This window comes from Lithobates pipiens, unplaced genomic scaffold (assembly GCF_037356315.1).
Source record: "Lithobates pipiens isolate NorthernLeopardFrog02 unplaced genomic scaffold, aLitPip1_a1.2 Scaffold_1, whole genome shotgun sequence".
NCBI classification, from domain to species: Eukaryota; Metazoa; Chordata; class Amphibia; order Anura; family Ranidae; genus Lithobates; species Lithobates pipiens.
In genome coordinates this window covers 152,636,076-152,659,291 of record NW_027507685.1, presented here as the reverse complement: position 1 = coordinate 152,659,291, position 23,216 = coordinate 152,636,076, and the positions used below count along the sequence as shown (strand labels likewise).

The 23,216-nt window shown below is 41.9% G+C and overlaps 2 protein-coding genes across 6 annotated transcripts in view; one reads left to right on the top strand and one right to left on the bottom strand.

The window, feature by feature from the left end:
- The window catches only part of PKN3 (protein kinase N3), an 89,157-nt gene extending 83,489 nt beyond the window's left edge, over positions 1 to 5,668 (top strand). For all 4 annotated transcript variants that reach the window (XM_077478684.1, XM_077478686.1, XM_077478685.1 and 1 more), the window contains one exon: positions 2,353 to 5,668. In XM_077478684.1, the coding sequence (XP_077334810.1) occupies positions 2,353 to 2,565 (213 nt within the window). In that variant the 3' untranslated portion in view covers positions 2,566 to 5,668. The remainder of the gene's footprint in view (positions 1 to 2,352) is intronic.
- A 2,833-nt stretch (positions 5,669 to 8,501) lies between these two features.
- Positions 8,502 to 23,216, bottom strand: part of ZDHHC12 (zDHHC palmitoyltransferase 12) — a 61,225-nt gene continuing 46,510 nt past the window's right edge. For both annotated transcript variants that reach the window (XM_077478681.1, XM_077478683.1), the window contains 2 exons: positions 16,781 to 16,947; positions 8,502 to 9,282 (listed from right to left, as the gene is read on the bottom strand). In XM_077478681.1, the coding sequence (XP_077334807.1) occupies positions 8,967 to 9,282; positions 16,781 to 16,947 (483 nt within the window). In that variant the 3' untranslated portion in view covers positions 8,502 to 8,966. The remainder of the gene's footprint in view (positions 9,283 to 16,780; positions 16,948 to 23,216) is intronic.

Genomic DNA, 23,216 nt, shown 5'->3' with positions numbered 1-23,216 from the left:
CTTCAACTGAACAGACAGAACTAGCACATGCAGTATGCAACTGCCCCAAAAGTGGACTAGATCCCACAAGTCCTGGTATGCTGGAAATTCTGTGTGCTCAATAAGAAGAAATGGCAGATATGGGCCACACTCCTGCAGCATTTTTCTTTAATTGAACGTTATTCCAAGAGAACCAACAGCCAGCTGCAGGTATAAGGTTTAATCCTAGAGGGCCTCTACAGTATTTCTTGTTTCGTGCATCCTTTGAGTGAGACGTGCCATGTGCATATGTAGCAGGACAACCCACCCACAGTCTGGCAATAGTACAAATGGTACTATTGTTTGTTCTGTTTTTGATAAGAGCACTTTGTAGAAGTTCTTGTTATCACGCTTACTACCATCATCAGCGCACTCTTAAGTAGCTACATGGCAGAATACTGAAATACACGGTCAAATCGGGCATAAGAGTGTGCTTCTTATTACTCACTGTAAATGGTTGGCATACTTCCACTACATCATTTGGGTCCAGTTCTGAACTCACCTCTAGACATTATCTGCTTCTACTTGGTTTATCCTTTTAAGTCACTCTACTCATTCAGCCACGGATCCTTTCACACTGATCAGTTTTTATTCTGTTTTTTTTTTTTTTTTTTTGCCTTACCAAAAGCAGAAGAAAATTGCAGGACCATTAAATCCTGTGGAACCCTTCACACCAGTGAGTTACGTTTTTAAAAATCCTGCATACTGTATTTTTGGTGCAGTAAGAAAAAAACAAAAATGCAACTTCCCATTGAAATAGAAAACTCATCATGTTGTTTTTGGTCCTTCTTTTTTTTTTTTTTTTTTTCGCACGTGCAAAATTCAACAGAAATGCAGCAAAAATGCATATTAGTTTTTACTACAACAGAGCAGTGTAAAAAAGCAGCCATAAACCTCGTACACACAATCGACCTTTTCGGCAGACAAAGCGTTGACTTTTGTCCGAGGGGTGTGTGCCAGGAACTTGTTTTGTATACAAACGGTACACAATTGTCGGCCAACATACATGAACGTAGTTATGTACTGCATTTAATTTCAGTCCTTGAGTGCCACAATTTGGGCACCTTCTGCTAATGTCGTGTTTGGTGAGCATTGATTCTGAGCATGCGTGGTTGTACTTTTGTGTGACGGACTTGTGTACGCACTATAGGAAAATCTGACAACAGGCCGTAGTCCGCCTGAAATTTTTAGACTGCCATCCAACATTTGTTGGCGGAAAGTTGGACAACAATTGTCTGATGGAGCGTACTAATGGTCAGATTATAGGCAAACAGTCTGTCATCACACAATTCCCTGCCAGAAATCGTGTGTACGAGGCTTTAGGCCTTTTTCACACGGACTTCAGATTATATAAGAGCAGTGTGAACACCAAGCTTTGAAAAAGCATTTTCAGAGCTTTCAGCAAGCTTTGAAGCTTTTATAAAGTTAAAGTTTATAAATGTTGAACACAGATCCTAATGGTAGTGTTGATTTCCGCTTTAAACAAGCTTCTAGCAGGCTTTCAACAAGCCTCTAGTGCTGAAGCCTGCTAGCAGCTTATATTTTAAGTGGCGCTCAGCACTATTAGGATTTGTGTTGAACATTTACAAACTGGAACTGAATCGTAATGTAAAAGCTTCAAAAAAAGCTTGCTGAAAGCTCTGCAAATGCTTTGTCAAAACTTGCTGTTCACACTGTTCTTATACAAGCTGAAGCCGTGTGAAACTGGCCTTAGTGCCAACATCTGCATTCTATGCATGAAGGTAAAAACCTGTGTGCAGCAGTCTCCCATTCTACTTAACTCTGCCCCTTTGTGATCCAACAATGTGCATGAGAGCTCGTCTCTCTGGGAACTCCCTCCTCTTTAACTGAGACAGCTGCAGGAGCCATTGGCTCCCAATCCTGTCAATCCCAGCCCGTGAGCCAATGAGGAGAGAGGGAGCAAGCCCCCCCCCCTCCCTATAGCAAGTAACTTGCTCCTGGAGGCAGGAGCCTGGAGTGCTGGCAGTGGAAGATTGTGGCTGCTTTGCAAAACCTCTTCATGGAGCAGGTAAGTATGACATGTTATTTTTTTTTTTTAAATAAGCCAGTTTACATTTTTTTTTTTTTGTTATGACATGGGACCACTACTGTACATAATATAACTTGGTACTAACCTTTTTATAGGTAATGTTGATGCAGGGAATATCGGATTGCCTCTCGGGGGATCAGGAAGACATTTTTTTCAACTGTGGCTGAAGGATTGTGTATATGGGATTGTATTTATTTATTTATTTTTTGGTTGATCTATTCTAGATGGACTTGTGTTTTTTTTTTTTTTTTCAACCCGACTAACTATGTAACTACATATTGCAGGAGCTGGATTGGGAAGCACTTTATGCACGAAAGCTGCAGCCACCCTTCGTCCCATCCCTAAAGGACCCTTACGATGTGAAGAATTTTGATGAAGAATTCACTGGACAGAAACCCATACTGACCCCATCTGAGGATCCACGCCCTATGACCGCCATCGATCAGATCCTCTTCCAAGACTTTGACTATGTCTCTGACCTAATTCTTGAACGATAGAAAAGGGTGACTAAATACATTGAGAGGCCAGCGATAGTTAAGTAAAATTGCTCGGAGTTCTGAAGCTTTGTCCTTGGCTTTCAGTGTTTTCTTGTCTTGGATTTTACATGTAATGCATCTGTTCACATGAATATGCTGATCTCAGCAAAGCACAATTGTGTCCCTAGGAGAATTTCATACAGCCTGGAAATTGTGGCACTTACACCCGGTCTACCTCTGCTCTGGGATGTCTTAGCATAATATTACTTGTCCTCGCTGGTTGAAGAGCGCTCTAGTGCACCGTAAATATTTTATTAGGATTTTTCAACAGTGACCGTCTCTCTCTGTGCTATATAGTGTGACGCCTGCTGAAGAAACGCTATTCATCGAGATGTTTATAAAGCTGCTGCAGCAAAATCCATGCTTTCCTAAAGGAAATGTGTTCCCTGTCCGCCACTCAGTTTTCAAACTAGTGGTTTAGCATTAAGACCAGGCATTTTCAGGTCAGCTCCTGCAGCTCCCGTACTTCTCTTTTCACATATTTTCTTTCAAATCTACAATGGTGCCAATTATTTACCTAACAATATAGGAAGACGTGTGTAGTCTTCAATAATAAGCACATCAGCAATAAACACACATATGTGAGAAAAGTCTTCTAATGCATAGAGGTTGTATTTATTATTTCTGCTCGACTATGTCCATGCACTGAATACACTTGTACAAAGCGCCATCTTTATTTTATAGAAAGAGCCAGGGACTTGCTTTTGATCCATTGAAGCCTATGGAACCAAAAACATGTATTGAAAACCCCAAAATGCACCTGCAATTTGCAAACTGAAACCTGCATAGGTGTGAATCAGGCCTTAGACTCCAATTTACACCTATGCAGTTTGCTTTTGTGTGTTTCTGCAGGTTTTTGCGGCAATTTACTTTTTTTATTTATTTTGCTTAATTTTGTTTTTGGGCAGATTAAAAAAAAAAAAAAATGCAAAATCACACTTCATGCTTTGCTGCAGCTTCTCCACTGAAGTCTATTGAACCAAAAAAAGTGGCGTTTTGCATTTTAAAAAAAAAGTCAGACTTTACAAAAATGCATTGACCCGAACATGTTATATTGGAAACCATGTTAAAAAATGTCCTGCGTTTCTGCAAAAAGCATGAAAAAAACGCATTGGTGTGAATGGAGCCTTATTAAAAAAAAAAACTGCACTGAAAGTAATGCAAGGCCATTCATGACCTTCTGATGGTGCTGGTGCCTGCCTAACTCTGTGCAATTACAAAATTGTGAGTGTAACCACCGTGGTGTTCTGATAAAGGATCGCAACTGAGGATTGTTTATGGACTTTTGATGAACTTTGCTCGTTTTCTTCCTCTCCAATTGGGAAATCACAATATTTGCTATTCTTCTCATTTTAATGCATAGTGAATGTGATATTTACTTATAACCTTTACACTTTTCTATTTTATTTGGGTAGCTAAATATAGGCTTATATATTAGTCAGGTGATTGGTAACCGCTTCACATTCTAAGCCTGTCACCCTCCATCCAATATGGCAGAGTGGAAGGAAGGAAACCAGACATAAGATAAACATGGAGGCTGTCATTGCTGAACCCTCCTTCCAGTAGTGCTAGTTGCCTGTGTCCCGTCAGAATTGGTAACGGAAGTGACTTCCTGTGCAGGGTGTAGCAAGACAGCGGCGATGAAATGTCACTTCCGTTACTAATTCCGATGGGTTGCCTAAACTGGTGGAACACCTGCCTATTACTCTGATTCGTTAGATTCAATTCTTTGTCACTTACCTGGAGTGTGTAGATAAAGATCTGACTTTACCAATCTGCATGCTTGTTTTGGGCCAGTGACTAATTGAAGTCAGCATAACAACCATGTATCTTACAGGAGATCAGCAATGGCATTCCCTCAAATTTCTTTAATGGCAGGTTTATTTACTATAAAACATTTTCTAGATGCTTACTTATTTCTACCTCCAGTTTTGGATAAGACTAGGGAAGAATTGAAACGGTTAGGTTTTACTACACTGTGTGACTCTGTATAGGACGTTTCCCTACTTCTGTCCCAGTGTTCTCAAAGGGGACTCAGAGCAGCAAAAATATATTTTATGGAAAGGTAGGAAGCCTCATCATTGCAATCTGTGCCCTCTAGAGGATTGTCATAGACAGACATTGAGAAATAACATGGTCATTAGGAAGTATGAGACGACCTTCCCAACAAGGCCTTAGCCAGCTGTGAAGGCCAAGAGTTCCTTCTCTTTCCCCATTCTATTCAAAACTGAAAATAAAAAATGTTCTGGCTGGATTTTCACTTTCAGAGATCTTGTTATGGTAGACAGCTCTGTTTTAAATCTGTGTGGTGCGAGGATTGCCTCAGCTCCTCCCAAGCCACACACACTGTTGCATTTTGCCCTGAGGTTAGGCCTCTCTATGACTAACCCCAGGGGTGGGGTTAAATGTGTCGGGGGGGATAGGTTGGGAGGAGTCCAAAACTACACTTTGGGCTGCCGTGAGTTTGGTGTCTGCACCACACAGATTCTGCTAACTTATGGATAAATGTCCTGGATACCGGCACCCCTCAATAGCAGGATAACTGGAGGCTATATAATCGGCACTTTGAGCAGTGCTCTAAGCTATAGAATGTGTCGTAGCAGTTTTCAAAGAAAATTTCAGGAGATGGGCAACCTTTACTCCAAAAAAAAAGTTTTGTATAAGCTCATGGTGAGTACTTGATTATCATCATGAATACACTTTCAGGGGGGGAGGAAATGTGTTTAGCACTTTAATGACATCTCTAAGATAACCCTGTTCTAGACACAGGAAAGTCTTTATGTAGAAGTAAATTTTGATTACTTGTACTATAATTTTATCTGCTTAAGAAATTTTTACTTTTCAGCTAAACCCAATATTCTAAATATGTTGAAGCTCTCTGGGATTAAATCGGCACAATGTGTTGGGTAGCAGAAAGTATAGGTCTTATGTTTGTCTTTGTTCGTTTAATTTTTTTATGTTCTGATCCGGTGAGAATGTGTTTTCACTATTATAAAGGAAGGTGACTGTACAGTAAAAATGTAATTATAAATGACAAAATAAAATGTTACATTTTCTGCTAAAAGATGTACGAAATGTCTCTGGTGCTGTATGTTAAGAAAACAGACATTTATCATCTATCTCAACCTCTGTCCTCAGGACCCACTACCAGGCCAGATTAAAATACTGCAATCACTGAGCAGCAGATGCCATCACCTGTGATGTATTTGAGTTATCGTGTAAACCTGGCCTGTTAGTGGGCCCTGAGGACAGGAGTTGAGAACCACTGGTCTATCTGAAGGGTATGTTTCTCTCTCTCTCTCTCTCTCTCTCTCCCCCCCCCCCCTTTTTTTTTTTTTAAACCCTATTCCATCTACCCTGTGAAAGGAAGATGTATACTTGCCTATTCTGAAAGTGGTCCAGTCACAATCTCCCCAGCAGGCGGATTCAGTGAAGAGGAGAGATCGGCAACAATGGCTGCAGAACCTGAGCGCTGATGTCACCCATAGGCGTTTACTATGGGGCATCTATTGTTCGCTGTTCCTCCTCTAAACTGAAGCCACTGCCAACAGCTGATCATATCACTGGTCACTCTCAGAATAGATAAGTATAGATCTATAGGCAAGTATAGATCTCTTCCTTTCACAGTGTCAATCGAATATGGTTTAGAGCTGATTTAAGCTTAGTTAGGAATTGGCTGGACTTCCATAAAGTGTTTTGTAAAGGCAAATTTGTTATTAAAAAAAATTGCCATGCTTACCTGCTGTGCAATGGTTTTGTACAGAGAAATCCCAATCCTCCTCTTCTCAGTGTCATTTTTTTCAAATATGAGATCTGAGGACTTTTTGACCCCAGATCTCATATTTAAGAGGACCTGTAATACTTTTTTTCTATTACAAGGGATGTTTACATTCCTTGTAATAGGAATAAAAGTGATCCTGATTTAAAAAAAAAAAACAGTGAAAAAATTAAGTAAAATAAATAATAGTATGAACACCGATCTCCCCACCCCACCCCACCCCACCGAGCACACCTAGGGAATGCAGTTAACCCCTTCCCTGACTGACATTTATACAGTAATCGGTGCATTTTTAACACACCGATTGTTGTGTAATTGTCAATGGTCCCAAAAACTTGTCCACCGCAATATCGCAGTCCGAATAAAAATGGCTGATCGCCGCCATTCCCAGTAAAGAGAAAAAAATAATAAATACCATAAATCTATCCCCTATTTTGTAGATGCTATAACTTTTACACACAAAAAAAATAAAAAAATTCAATATACGCTTATTGCAATTTTTTTTTACCAATATATATCAGCCTAAACTGAGTAAAACTTTTTGGGATATTCATTATAGCAAAATAAGTGTTTTTTTTTTTTTTCAAAATTGTTGCTCTTTTTTTGTTTATAGCGCAAAAAATAAATACAGCAGAGGTGATCAAATACCACCAAAAGAAAGCTCCATTTGTGGGGGAAAAAGGCTGTTGATTTTGTTTGGGAGGATTGCACGACTGCGTAATTGTCAGTTAAAGCGATGCAGTGCCGTACTGCAAAAATATTGGCCTGGTCATTGAGCAGCCAAATCTTCTGGGGCTGAAGTGATTAAGCACTTGTCGACCAGCCACCGCCGTTTTACTGCGGCAGAATGGCACAGCTGGGTGAAACGACGTTATGCAACATCACTTGGCCTTGCGGCCACTTCTATGTAGAATACATATTGGACTAAACTGAGAAAAAAATTGCTTTTAAAAAAAACAAAAACAAATGGGCATATTTATTATAGCAAAAAGTACAAAATAGTGTTTTTTGTAATCAAATACCACCAAAAGAAAGCTCTATTTGTGGGGAAAAAAGGACGTCAATTTTGTTTGGGTGTAACACCGCATAACAACGTTAAAGCACCATAGTGGCGAATCCCAAAAAATGGCCTGGTCATTCAGCAGCCAAATCTTCCAGGGCTGACACGGTTAATCAGACACGCAACCATTCACTAAAATTAGAAGAGAGGTATAACTTTAAACGGCGTAGAGGGCTCTTTACTATGAGAGCGACAAGGACGTGGTCTCAGTGGGGAACATTGATAGTTTAAAAAAAAATACTATTAGACAAGCACCTGAATTACCACAACATAAAAGGATATACAATGTAATACTGGCATATAATCACACACATAAGCTGGACTTTTATTTATTTTTTCCCAACCTCGCCTACTATGAAATGACTATGTAATACACACACACGCGCTTCTGCTCTTCCGGGTAGGAGGCATATCGCTTCTGCTGTTATTAGTCACAGCACACGCTGATCAGCGGCTGTCGGCCAATGGATGACTGCTGAGACACGCTGATCAGTGAGGAGGAGGAAAGGACAGAGCTTTGTCCTGTCAGTAGGGATGTGCTGGATTTTGTTTCCCTGCGAAGCACATCACATCCCTTAGTGAAAGCACCACAAAGTTAACACAAAATCACAGGTTAGGGACACATTTAACCCCTTCCCAGCCAGTGTCATTACCAGCCATGTCCCCTTCCCAGCTATGACAGTATATCATTTTTTTTTTTTTTTAGCACTTGACACTGTATTAGTGTCACAAGTTCCCACATAGTATGATGGACAATCTGGCACTAACTGACACTATCACAGTCCTGCTAAAAGTCACTGAATGCCATAGTTACTCGTATAAAAAAACAAAACAAAACAAAACCCCAGTATATATTTTGTAGAAGCTATAACTTTTGCGCAAACCAATCAATATACACTTCTTGGGATTCATTTTTTTTAAAACAAAAAATATGTAGCAGAATACATATTGGCCTAAATTTATGAAGAAATTTGATTTTTTTTTTTTTTTGCCTGTCTGGCTTTTTTTTGTTTATAGCGCAAAAAAAAACAGCGGTGATCAAATACCAAAAGAAAGCTGTATAGAAAACAATGACATTTTATTTGTGTACAGTGTTGCATGACCACACAATTGTCAGTTACAGTAACTCAGTACTGTTAAATCTTCCAGAGGACAAGTTGACAATAAATGCTAATGTGCACAGCTGCACCAGATTCTCTGTGCACCCGCTTTAGTAAATCTCCCTCCATAACCTTTGTCTTGCCTAATAGTCCCTGGTACTTCAGTCAGGCGATCCAACTCCAGGGCAAGCTGTTGGTTTTATCCAATGATTTGTAATCCCAGCTGACAGACGTTTAAAGTGGACAACGTAGTCTGCAGAATGCGCATTATTCTGAAGATAAGTGAAGACTTCAGTGCCTCTGAGATTCTCTGTAAATAAAATGCAGTAACAATTGTTCTGCAAAACAATACAGGTATGAGGTCTGATCCTTTTGCTTGTTTGGCAAACAGTAGTCCATGTTTTGTCCAAAGTCACGAGGGGTTTCATACTGTGTTGTAAGCATTCCTCAAATATACCCGTTCCCAGGTCACAGGACCATGGGTGCAAAAGAAGTTCCACAAATTCGGCACTATTCCCCTGTCAAAAGGGTTGGAGTCCAAGACGCACTGCTTGAGGTAGGAAATGCGATAAAAAGACATGAATTCCCATGTGGTGTAATTGCAGGAAATGAGGTAGAGCTGGCATACAATCAGCAGGCACACCACTACTGTGACAATACTGATCAGGATGAAAGCCAGGAGCAAGAAGATATTAATACGCAGCCATTCACTCCAAGTGGCTTCAGAGTGGAAACCAGACCTATAGCAAAAAATAATCACATCATTAAAACAAAACCCTCAAGGAGAAATTGCTTATACTCTGTCTAATGGAACAGCATTTTGCCACTTTTTCATGAAAAAGCAATCTTATTCATTTTTTTTTTCATTGAAAACCAAAGCTTAGTGCAATGAGCTGTCAGGATAGGTGTACCATGTGGCACAGGGGTGAGCAGCTGCTGTCAGTATAGGTGTACCCAGAGCTGTATCTTGGCCTAGACTGACAAGGCCTAGGCCTAGGGCAGCACTTTGCGAGGGGTGGCGGGAAAAAAAAAAAAAAAAAAGACCCCCCCCCCCGACCTTTAGTCCCGCAGATGCCTCAAACACAAATACAGCCCCCAGTGCCCGGCTTGCTGTAGCGCAGCACTTGTAAATATTATGGCAAAAGCAACTGGTGACTGGCCAGACCAGCTGCATGTAATTTGACTGGCAGAGCCTAATGCTCCGCCTACCCTCCTCCACACGGCTTTCCTACACTGCATCTTCTCCCTGACCTGGGGTCTTTCTGACGATAGGAGCACAAGGGGAACCCCCGGCGTTGGCCAGGATAGCAGGTAAAATTGATTAAGTTACTATTATATTTGTAATGTGCATGTGCCAAGCAGCCAATTAAATTTAAAGTGCTCAGTATGGAAAATAATATACAGATCATGATATTGCAATAAAGTGATCCATGCTGCAAACATAATAAACAGTTCACATTCAGTGAAAGTTCATGTACTGCAAACTTTGCAGTACATGAATCTTCACTGAATGTGGACTGTTTAATGAGTTTGCATTGATTTCAGCATGTGCAAAGTGCTCTATGCATGCTTAAATCAATGCAAATTCATTAAAGAGGCGTAACGCCCACCCAGTGTACCATGTACAACAGGGGTGAGGAGCTGCTGTCAGGGTAGGTGTAAAATGTAAAAATAGAGTTTTAAAGACCAACACTCACTATTTATTTGTTACCACCACACTGGGTAGTGATTAACATGCCCATGTGGTATCCCTAAGATTGCAGACTCGCCCATATACGGTGCGGTCTCCGTGCCTGGGTAAAATCACTATAAAATGGGATGATACAGAGGGAAGAGTTTCACTGAAAGCAGACACAGGCGGACCAAGCTGCATAATAAGGGATCGTTTTATTACAACAAAAAAAGCCTGGCTTTAGCTTTTTTTGTATTAAACAAAAACATTTTTGTAATAAAATTATCCCTTATTAAGCAGCATGGTCTGCCCGTGTCTCCTTTCAGTGGGACTCTTCCCTCTATCACCCCATTTTATAGGTGTACCATGTACCACAGGGGTGAGAAGCTGCTGTCAGGGTAGGTGTACCATGCATCATAGGAGTGAAGAGCTGCTGTGTGTCAATCATGGACTGTGGGCCATGCACAGAAGGCAGTTCCTCTGTTTGGCACCCCCACTCTACACATGATCTGAATGTGCTGATGCCCTGTGCATTGGCACATTTGGTTGTACTGTACAGCTATAGCACTCCTTAAGAGTAGCAACCTTTCTGCTGCATACAGACCTTTGAGTGTCAATAACAGAAATTTCTGGGGTCAGACTTTGCATATATTTTTTTACTAACAGTCTGGAATCATTTAAAGTAGAACACATGCCAAAACACTGATCTACAGGGGAAACGTTTTAAATCTCTTTAGAGAGGGTACTTTCAAGATTTAAAAGAGGACCTGTTACATTACCCCCTCAAACTGTATCACAGTGGAACTTTACCCATAACAACGTGATAAAAAATAATGCTCTTTGACAAGAAAAATACATTCCACATTAATAAATGGTGTGCGTTGCAAATTGCCTCCAGCATGACTCCGGTTTCTTCTTGCTGGAGGCTGCCATTTTTCTGAAGCTCTGAGCAGCAGTAAATCTTTGGGTTGTAAGCAGATCGGCATCTACAACCTTGGCATCCAATTTTCCTAAAAATGGAGAGCAACTGAGCATGGGTAGAGCAGAGTGAATCCGTGCATTACTGGATTTTTAATGTTTTACACAATACCTGCAAAATGGGCCAGCATGAAGTGATCTAGAAGGAATTAATTTTATGACAAAAGTTCCACTTTATCCACTCCACAATGACTCATATGACGTCCAGCAGAATGGGGTATGCAGCGCGGTGACCAGTGGTGCTGTGTGTCGCTCCGACACACCGCATCTCAGATCCTGTTAAAGAGCCTCTGACGGAGGCTCTTAACCACATGGGAAGCTGTGACCAATCAAACCTGATCACAGCGGTAACCAGGAAGTGCCATTAATTGGCTTTCCTCAGTTCTTGCTGATGGAGAGCCAATCGGCGGCTCTCCTGCCAGAGGGGAGGGCTGCACTGATAATCAGTGCAGCCCCCATCAGAAGTGCCCATGACAGCTGCCAAATGATGCCAGTCAGTGCTGCATATTTGTGCCTCATCATGAGTGTCAGTCAGTGAAGGAGAAAACAACAAATTTTATAACAGAGACAGAAGAAACTTTTTTTTAATTTCGATCTTTATTCATTTGTTTAGCAAAAAATAAAAACCGCTGAGGTGATCAAATACCATCAAAATAAAGCTCTATTTGTGGGAAGAAAATTATAAAAATGTAGTTTGGGTACAGTGTAGCATGACTGCACAATTGACATTCAAAGTGTGACAGCGCTGAAAATTGGCCTGGGCAGGAACGGGGGGAAGTGCCTGGTATTGAAGTGGTTAACTACTTCAATAACTGGCACCTTCCCCACTTCCTGACCAAGACAATTTTCAGAGCTGTCACTTTTTAATCAATTGCGCAGTCATGCTACACTGTACCCCAACTACATTTTTATAATTTTCTTCCCACAAATAGAGCTTGGTTTTGATGGTATTTGATCACCTCTGCGTTTTTTTTTTTTTTTATAAATAGTATTTTTATAACGGCTTACCTGTAAAATCCTTTTTTTGGTGTACATCACGGGACACAGAGCACCATACTAATTACTATATGGGTTATAGAATACCTTCAGGTGATGGATACTGGCACACCCTAAACAGGAAGTTGCCTCCCTATATAACCCCTCCCACACCGGGAACACCTCAGCTTTTGTAGCAAAGCAAAATACATATACCCCAAAAGAAGAGGGGCGGGACCTCTGTGTCCCATGATATATTCCAAGAAAAGGATTTTACAGGTAAATCATACATCAGGGGACACAGAGCACCATAGTAATTATTATGTGGGACGTCCCATAGCAATGCTATTTAAGGGGAGGGAGACAACCCGTAGTGAGCCAATAGACTTCAGGACCTATACTGATGCCTGCAGCACACTGCACCCAAAAGGCCCTTTTTTACATCCACTAGATAAAATCTGGTGAATGTATGGACTGGAGACCAAGTTGCGGCCTTGCAGATCTGAGCCATGGAGGCTTGTGATGCACTGCCCCAGAAGCACTAACCGCTCTAGTAGAGTGTACTTTTACATGAAAAGGTGAAATTTCACCTTTTAACCATTAGGCCTGAATAATAACTTGCCAAATCCACTTAGCAATAGTGGATTTCAACGCTGCCTGTCCCTTCCTAGGATCCTCTGGCAGCATAATAAAACATCAGTCTTTTAGACCTGAGCAGTTGTCTTTAAATAGACCTTGACCGCTCTCACTACATAAAGGCAAGCTAGTCGGTACCCTACCCTAGAACCTGGTTTTGGAAAAAGCAACCCGAAACACTATTGCCCTTGTCAGAAAGACCAAGGGAGTATGCAGTAACGGTTCAAAGGGCTGTTTTTGCAATACTGACAAAAGTCTAAATGGCAGAATAAGCCGTATAACCCCTTATATAAAAACCATGGACCAAAGAATGCAAAGTAAGCAGTCTTTAAAGTAAGACAGATAGTGCCCCTTGGGGATTGATATAGGCCACAGCTGTGGCATTGTCGAATTGGATCCTGACAGGACAATCCCGTAACCTGAATGTTCAGATCCAGACGCGCTGCCCAAATCTCTAGGATGTTGAGGCTTCCTATGTGTAAGGCTTTTTCGGTTCTGGACCACTGTCCCTGGACAGTTGTTTTTTCCAGTACTGCTCCTCAACCTGAAAGGTTAGCATCTGTCGTTACCACTTTCTAGGTAACTGGTATGGAGGCTTTTCCCTCTGCAGATTCCCGGATACCGAGCACCAACTGAGGCTCTGGGACACCTTTGGGGACAGCCGCATTGGCAAATCTCGAGCATAAACTGGTTTGTTCTAAGCAGAAACAATACTGTTTTGTAACAGTCTCAAATGGAACTTGGCATAGGGAACTGCTTCAAATCTAGCCACCATCTTTCCTAACAACCTCATGCAAAGGCGAATGGAGGGATCTCTTTTCGACCTGGGGGGGTGTTTTATGTGGCACTAACTATAATACAGCTACATCTGTATACCCTAAAACAATATAAATAATTCAAATTACAAAAATAGTAATACAGTGCATACAAATGTGCAAACAGTGCCAAACAAAGTGCATAGAAGTATCCGTATTAAGGCCGGGTTCACACCGCTGCGATGCGGGAACGCCGCGAATCCGCTGCGTTTTCCCGCATCGCACACCTCCCGCCGGCAGTTCACACTGCCCTATGCGGACGGCTGGGAGTGTCAATGTTATGTTAATGACACCCCCAGATCCGTCCGCATATCGCAGTGCGATCTGCCGACTCGCACAGGAATCGGATCGCATGGTGTGAACCCCCATGCGATCCGATTCTGTTGCGGACCCAAAAAAGGGTCCCGTGCGAGTTTGCTGCGGGAGCGCTGCGAATTCAGCCATACTATCTGTATGGCTGTACTCGCATCGCTACGGAGATCGGATGTGATTTGCTGTGCGAATCACATCCGGATCTCCCCCCGCAGCAGTGTGAACCCAGCCTAAAGTGCAAGAAGATGTATGTCAATATGCTAAATAACAGCAAACAATCAATGCATGCAAATAGTGCATATAGCAAAATTTGATCATGCTAAATAGAAACACATCTTCAAAGATCAAAATTAAATCAATAAAAAATATCCGGTGAAAAGTGCAAATGCAAAAATAGTCCACTCAAAAAATATGTGCAATCCGTCCAAACAGCTGATGATAATCGTGCAATGTGAGCAATAAAGTGCAATCTACACCCTGTCTTCCAGGCTTCAGTGCTTAACGTGCACCCCTTATTTCCCCCAGCCTCTCACCTCTAATAAAGGTCCCTATGGACCGGATACCGCTTAGGGGGTGGTTGGTACACAATCTTCCACCTCTTATAAGTACACCTCCGGGACATAAACTCAGTTCCTCCAATATCCACACTCCGGTTTCATATATAAGAGAATAAGGGGGCCGCCAATGTGTTGTAAAGTTAATCCACTTTATTAATAAGAAATATCCACACTTACATTGAAAAGTAGAAATACAGATGTAAATACTGGTGCTTCCAGTCTCGGCTGCGACCGGAAGTGACGATCTACACCTAGACTCCTCCCTGACGCGTTGCGTCACATATCACGTGACTTTCTCAAATGCACTTTATTGTTTGGCACTGTTTGCACATTTGTATGCACTGTATTACTATTTTTGTAATTTGAATTATTTATATTGTTTTAGGGTATACACATGTAGCTGTATTATAGTTAGTGCCACAATAAACCCCCCCCCCCCCCCCCCTGTATTTTTATGCTTGAGTGTAGAGAACACTTTTATATGTGAGCAGCTTTCTAGAAAATTTGATTTAGTTCTTCTGGCAAGGTTGTGCGCAACAGTATTAATCTTACATACTCTTTTCGACCTGACCATCTGCACCAGCTCTCTTATGGCACTGATCTTTGCCTGAGGCAAGAACACCTTTCTCTGGGCTGTGTCTATAATCAGACCCAAATACTCCAGCCTTTTCACAGTGGTTTTAAGGAAGACTTCTCCAATTTGAGAATTCAAACCAGATTTTTCAGGTATTTGATTGTAATGCCCACGATTTGATCCAAATGAGCCACCGACTGGTCTATTAGCAATAGATCATCTAGGTATGCCAAGACTGTTATGCCCTGTGCCCTTAACCTGGCTAGAGGTGGGGTCAGAACTCTTGTAAACACCGGGGGTGCTGTAGCCACAGATTAAAAATGCTGCTGTTCTACCTTGAACCGCAGAAACCCTTGGTGAGAGCCCAAAGACAGCTGGCAGGGGAGTAAAACTTCTGGAGCCAAAACCGGGACCTCCGGTGGGGGGGGTATTACAATTGTTGATCCCTACCTAACACCTCAAGGTCCCACCAGGGGGGAGAAATGCATGATGGCAGATTTCTTACCTGCAAGAGGAATCCCCACTGTGCAAGCTGCTGCTGCCACACGGGTTTACACTGAGCTGAAGTGAAGACAACAGATAAGGTATGTGCATATACTCCCTCTAGTGGAGGATTTAGGGCAAACATTTTTTCCTTAAGGAAGAAAAATCATAGGTGGACTTTTTTGGTTCCTATGCTTCTTCCCTTACCTTATCCTCGCTGCAGGATACTGCTGAAGTCAGACAGATCCAAACTTCACCCATAACGGCGGGCTGCGTTTAGCAAACCTTCAAGGACCGGGTCCTTTTATCTGGGTTCCACTCCCTTGGACCTGTAAAAGCACCCCACCAGGAAAAACTTTAGATAATGTAGCATGACCAAAGCCCTGGGGCCCGGGGTCCAGCCCTACAAAGAGGCATTACAGGCAAAACCTTGTGCTTCGGATACACGGCTCAGGTACCATCCACTTTGGCCTCAGTGGCACTTTGGATGGATCCGGTCTATGGAGACTATTTAAATCCAGCAAGGATCTCTCCTGGAGCTCCTCAGAATACATCTTCACTTGTGACCAACACCTTAGACACTGGCGAACAAACTGAGGTGTTCCCGGTGTGGGAGGGGTTATATAGGGAGGCAACTTCCTGTTTAATGTGTGCCAGTGTCCATTACCTGAAGGGGGTCTATAACCCACATATTAATTACTATGGTGCTCTGTGTCCCGTGATGTACGATAAAGAAAAAAGTTTTCCTTTGTTTCTGTTATAAAATTTAGTAAATAAGCATGTTTTCTCTGTCACTGATGAGGCAGCATTGATATGCTGCACTGATAGATTGCACTGCTGATGGGCACTGATTAGCATATCCCTGGTGGTCCTGGGTGGGCACCTATGGGGGTCTGCACTGATAAACAATGAGCACAGACCCCCCACTGTAAGGAGAGGTGCCAATCGTCTCTCTTCTACAAGCATCTGTCAGACGCGAGTGAAAAGACGATAACGGCTGTTCCCGTTTACACTCTGTCAGAGGCTCTTTACTGAGATCGGTGTTGCAGTGTGTCAGACTGACCCCGGGCGCGATCGTGGCTTATCCTGATGGAAGTCATGACGCCCAGTCAGGATAACTGAACCACCGCCCAACCGTCATTTTGCTATTGGCTGGGCGGGAAGTGGTTAAGGAGGAGAGTAGCAACAGCAACCTAAGTGTTTCTACTAGTAGAAGTAACAGGAATATCTACTTACCAAGCTAAGCGGAAGGCCCATAGAAGAACAACAAGCTGGACAACCAGATATAACATAAAGACTCGATGGTTCTTCTCTCCAACACAGTTCTCAATCCAGGGACAATGGTGATCATACCTTCTCACACAGCGATTACATGATTTACAATGTCTGGCCCTCATTGGACGCTGTAAAAGAACAGATTAAAGTGTTTTTTGTTTTTTTTCTGTCTATTCCATTCAGAATTTTATACAGCGCTACCACAAAGCACAGCCAGCCATGTGCCCTGAATTTTCTCTGCTGTGATAACACCACAGCTTGATCACCTTACTGCCCCCAGCATCTAACTGGAATGTGAAAAAGCAGCAACATTGTTATCAGCACATGTGAATGCATGACACCTATTGGCCTCAGAAACTGCAGCCTGGTAAATATGCCCAGCCTTAGGCAAACCATACACAGAAATTCAGAGACTGTTGGGTCATTCCACAGCTTACAGGGGAATTTGGAAACTGTGATAACAAAATTGAAAAATAAAATAAAATTAAAGCTTCTAGCAAAAAACGCAATATATCCAATCCTCCAGAGCAATAAACATAAAATATGCATTGCTGTAATAATTAATAAACGTAAGTTACATAAAATTAAAAGAGTCCTTATGTGTTAAACAAAAAAAGTCCAATGTTCCCACTCAGTAAGTGCAAAAGAAGGTGTCCGACCACCATAAGGATTGAAGGCTTACCAGAACTTGTGGCTACACAAGTGCAGCAAAGACGCTTTGATGATGCCGCTCATATGGAGTATGATGAATCCTCTCCTTTGATCCTTACCTCTGGAACTCCCGATAGGCTGGAAAACAGAAAAAAGCGAATATAGTGTAATATTGTTACCACTCTGATAAATTACACCCAGATGAGTAACACTCCATGCATAAAATATAAGTGCAACTGCCGATCACCAGCCTCTACCAGCCTTCTCCCCAACGCAGTGCGCACTCACCAAACACAAGATCATAAGAAGCGTCAAAGGTGAAAACAGGGATGTCCACAGGTTTCAGTGCAAGGATTTCCTCTCATAATATCTCACTTTATGGGGAAGAGCTCCATTCATATGTCCCAAAATACCAAAGGCCATAAACCAAAGATATGCTTCATAGTGTAAAATGTATTAAAAGGACATACAATGAACAGGTAAAATAGCATAAAACAATATATCATGCTGCTAGACTCACATAAAATACTGCCACACAGACTTCCGCTGTGGCGTCACGACTTTCTGGCTCTGAAATCCTACTGTTCATGATTCGCATGAAAATGCATCCACAGGGGCCTCTAACGTGCAATAGCGGCCATACTTATGTAGTCCAAAACAGGAAATGTAAAACATCCAACTTCCTGTCCGATGTCATTTTCTAGAAGAGCGGAACGTGTAATTTCCTGAACATCCCCATGTCAGCCTACTATGGGTCAGCTCCTCCGTCTTTGACCCCTCCAGGACCACCTTTTTCTTAGCCCAGAAAGGGTGGCTCTAATTTTAAAAAAACAATATTGCACTATGGATGTTTTATATTTTTTATAAAAACGAGGAAACAAGAAATTGAATACCAACCGGACCAGCTCCACACAGCGACACAGGGGCTCACACTGTGAATGCAAGTTAACCCCTGCAGGGGCAGGGGAGCTGGTGAGTGCGGCAATTTGCTTTAGGCACAGAAAAACGCACCGGTTGAGATCTAAAACACACCAGGCACTGAGCACAAGTTACTTCTGTTGAAGAAATCCTTTAAACAAACTTCTTTTAAACAAACTTCTTTTTGCACAAAAGTCATTTTTTTAACATTTTGTTCAAAGTACGCCCGACGTTTCGTTTCGACGTTTCGACGTTTTGCCACCAATGTGCGCCCCTGAGGATGCACGTTGGTGGTGAAACGTCGGGCGTACTTCAGACTTGTGACACTAGAAGGAGCACGGGAGTGGTCTTTATCCTTTTTATTGCTTGCTGCTGAATGTTACTTGATGCCTTTTTACCTCATCATAAATGTGAGTTGAACATCTTTTTATTTAATAAAAAGTTATTGGCCTATCATTAAATCTGCGCAATGAGACCACTCTTTTTATATCTTCTATGGTTATTGGGAGAATTATTTGTCTGAAACTTAACAACTTGAGGAACTCCTGGGAAGTGGAGTGTTAACTAAGCAGGAAAAAGAGATTTTCCCATTGGATGATTTTCTTTGAGAGGATTACATTCGTGTCGATAAAGGTAAACCGGGATACAAGATCTTCTTTGATCCATTCTGACATGCGTTTAGATTTGCAGACTGATGGTAAGAGTCAGTGATTTTGGGTGTTGGTGACGGTTTCCCCTATTTTGCATATGAATTGGAATATGATCATCCCTTTTTTCTACATATGAATCCAATTATTACACTCAAGAATACCTCATTGGAAGTTGTTAAATAACGAATTGAACTTTATATTTTCCATACGTTCTTTTTATTATTATTTTTTCAAGAGCGCTATATCATAATTTATATTTGTGTTTATATTGTTTCCAGCAATATTTGTGTTAGCTGCTACATTTTTTAATAGTTTATTTATGCTTTTAGCGCAACAAATTTTATTTACATGTTTAAATAGCATGGGATCGGAATTGATTTTCTGATTTCCAAGAAAAGTGTGTTATCCCTTACCAAGCATCGTATTTTTTATTCACACCACTTCCTGGTTCTATAATAAAATGGCTCTGGCCAGGTAATGACATGTTTCGGTCTTCTAGAAAATGTGAATCGTGAAAGGTAAGATGTCAGTGCCACAGTGGAAGTCCGTGTAGCGGTGTTTTATGTGAGTCTAGCGGCATGATTGTTTTTATGCCATTTTACGTGTCCTGCCTATTTTAATAAATATTACACTATGAGGCATATATTTTGTTTATGGCCTTTGGTATTTTGGGACATATGAATGGAGCTCTACCCTGAGAAGCGAGATATTATGAGAGGAAATCCTTGCACTGAAACCTGTGGACATCCCTGTTTTTCACCTTTGATGCATCTTATGATCTTCCGTTTGGTGAGTGCGCACTGCATTGGGGAGAAAGATGGTACAGGCTGGTGATTGGGGTTGCACTTATATTTTATGCATAGAGTGTTACTCACCTAGGTGTAATTTATCAGAGTGGTAACAATATATTTTTTTATTTTTTCCTTTTTACGGCCTATCTGGAGTTTCAGAGATGAGAACAAAATGAGAGGATTCATCATACTCCACGAGTGGCATCAGAGCGTCTTTGCTGCACTTAATCGTGTAGCCACAATTTCTGGTAAGCCTTCAATCCGTAAGGTGGTCGGACACTCTCTTTTGCACTGAGTGGGAACATTAGACTTTTTTTTGTTTAACACAGAACAACTCTTATGTTTATGTAACTCACGTTTATTAATCATTACAGCGCAGCATATTTTATGTTTATTGCTTTGGAGGATTGGATATATTCCCTTTTTTTTCTAGCAGCTGTCATTTTATTTATTTTTTCAATTTTGTTATCGCAGTTTCCATATTCCCCTGTAAGCTGGGGAATGACCCAACGGTCTCTGAATTTCTGGCTGGACAATTTTACCAGGCTGCAGTTTGAGGCCAATAGGTGTTGTGCATTCACATGTGCTGGTAACAATGTTGTTCCTTTTCAAATGGATACAAGAACAAAGATGGAAACTGGCAAAAAAAAAAATCCTCCCACTCCCTAAAAGCTTCAGTTTTTTGCTCATTTCCCTCGAAAGATGGACTCCTTTGCTTTGCTCTGGAAAAAAATAGCTAGCAAAAAGATTAGACTTTTTTCAACAATCAAGATTTTCGCTTTAGTCAAGATTCCTATTGGAGCTGCTGAGCTAGTCTTTATACACAACTATCTAATCAGCGGAAGCCATACCTGGACTCCCCTCAGACTGCGCCACTGTGGGACCAAAGTAGAATTTGACCTTCAAGCACTGGGCTCTCCATTGTGGTGCTTTTCATACTCAAGATTACGGTGTTCGTTATCCATGGATTGCTTTCTGGCTCCAGAGCCGTAGTACACCTCCAAGCATGACCCTGTCTCAGAAGACTGTTTTTAGTAGGCTGTAAGGACAAAGCATTGGGAGCTAGCTCATTACAAGGGCCCCTGGATGCCATTTGAAATCCCTGCTTTCCTTTGATTGCTGGTTGGAGTGTCGTGTTAGCGCTCTCCGCACTCTCCTTCCCAGCATTCAGTGTAGCAGCAGCACCTTCCTTCCATTGTCCCTGACTGCGACAGGTGGATTAATCCTCAGTTCATCTCTCCTGGTCACCTCCAGCTGAGCTGCCTTAGACCTTTTCTCTTACCAGCAGCTGGTTCAGGAGTATTTAAAACCTGGCTTTGTACCCTAAACTATATTTCTCCTACCATATGCTGAAAAATGTCAGATCCTAGAGACACGGGGGGGGGGGGGGGCGGGGGGGGGATCAACCTCGCTGCCCCGGGTGCCTCAAGTTCACCATCCACTATCGGTTCTGGTGCTGCCTGCAGTGCATTTTCTAAAGGGGCTGGCACTGACTGCTTAAAAATGGCCACACACATAGAATATCATCTGCTTCCTGATGAACCAGCCCTGGCAACTACCGTCCAACACAACATCCTTCAACCGATAAAAAAAAAAAAAAAAAAACAACAGGTAGAAATGTATCAACTGAATAGCAGGTACAGTAATTCAGATACAGCTATTATGCGAGTATTCTGACAGGCGCCAGCTGTCAGAATACAATATCTGCAGTAACACTCATCGATCCATGCAGTATATTGTAAAAAATTGCAAAGATTCCAGTCCTGAAGCACTGTACAAATCCAATACTATAGCAGCGCTTCTGTCAGTCCATTTAAAACATGACTGGCATTTATATGTTTGATCACAGAAGAGATAGAAGAATGAGACTTGGTGAATACAGTTCTGAAGAAAGACGGTGGTCCTAGTAGATATTTTGAGCATGCCCCTTACACCCAGATCCACACCGCATGAGTCACACTCCGAGGGGTTCAAACTCACCAGAAAAACAGTAAATCACAAGCCTTGAAATAATCAGAAGGAAGTCATACAAAATATAGGTCTGGTTAGGGCTGCAAATCACTCCATGAATAGAGAATCATAGAAAAGAAAGATTCCACATAGCGTGATCCTGTTTAACACTTTTAATGCAAAACTCACCCTCCTCTAGATTGCACTTACAGGTTAAAATCAATGAGCATAAAATGCAAATCTTAGTCACCAGTCTGCTGATACAGGAGACCGCCAGGGTAGGTTACACAGCCACGCTGATTCCTCCTGGTTGTCTCTCTGAGACTGACACGCATGCATCACTTCTGGTCATGCTCAGACGCGTTTCGTCATTACAACTTTGTGTGCGTGACCCCACGGTGCAACGTCCCGGCTATTTGTCGATCCTTTGCTCAGCTTGTTAACCTTTTGTGTGCTGGTCACTTCAACTCACAGTGGTGCACGCTAGCGGCGATATCCTCACACACAAGAAAACAGACAATACTACTAAAGCGATCGGATCTCAAACATATTACCAGTACTCAGTACATTTCCTTACTAATGAGTCCAAGTGTCCAATAGCCATCTAAAACTCATTTAAATTAATATTAATCATTAGAGATACTAAATCATCATCATACTATATACACATAATTAAATGGCAATAAATTACATAGACCCAAATTAATCGTACAAGTAAACAAGACTAAAACAAGCTTATTACTCCAACCCAGTAGTAAATAAGCATTGCTGATAATACAGTATATGCATTAACCACTTAACAACCGGCACATAGCCGAATGACGGCTACAGGGCGGTTAACTCTGAGAGGCCATCATATGACGTCCTCCCAGAATTCCGCTCTCGTTTACCACGTGATCACTCCGTCAAATGTTACGACGCCGGTTCCTCCCTCCCCCTCTCTGTACCGATCGGAACAGCGGAGGGGGAAGAGATCGGTGTCAGCAGCACTGTGGGCTGCATCTGCAGTGCCCACATCGCTGCTCACCGAAATGTAACCCCTCAATTCCCTGCCAATACTCTGCAGTACCCGCCAATACTCCGCAATACCCGGAGATACCCAGCCATACTCGGAGATACCCTGCAATACCCAGTGATACCCTGCAATACCCAGCCATAGACATTACCCCTGTCCCGCCGCCCTCCGGTGCTTCTGCCGACTCGCCAATACGATCAAAGCCAGAATTTATTTTTTTATTTTATTTTTTTTATTTCAGGCTTCCCAGCTTAGAGGTGAGATGTGGGGTCTTATTGACCCCATATCTCACTGTAAAGAGGACCTGCCATGCCGTATTCCTATTACAAGGGATGTTTACATTCCTTGTAATAGGAATAAAAGTGATCAAAACATTTATTTTTGGGGAAAAAAAATGTCAAACTAAAATAAAAAAATTAAAG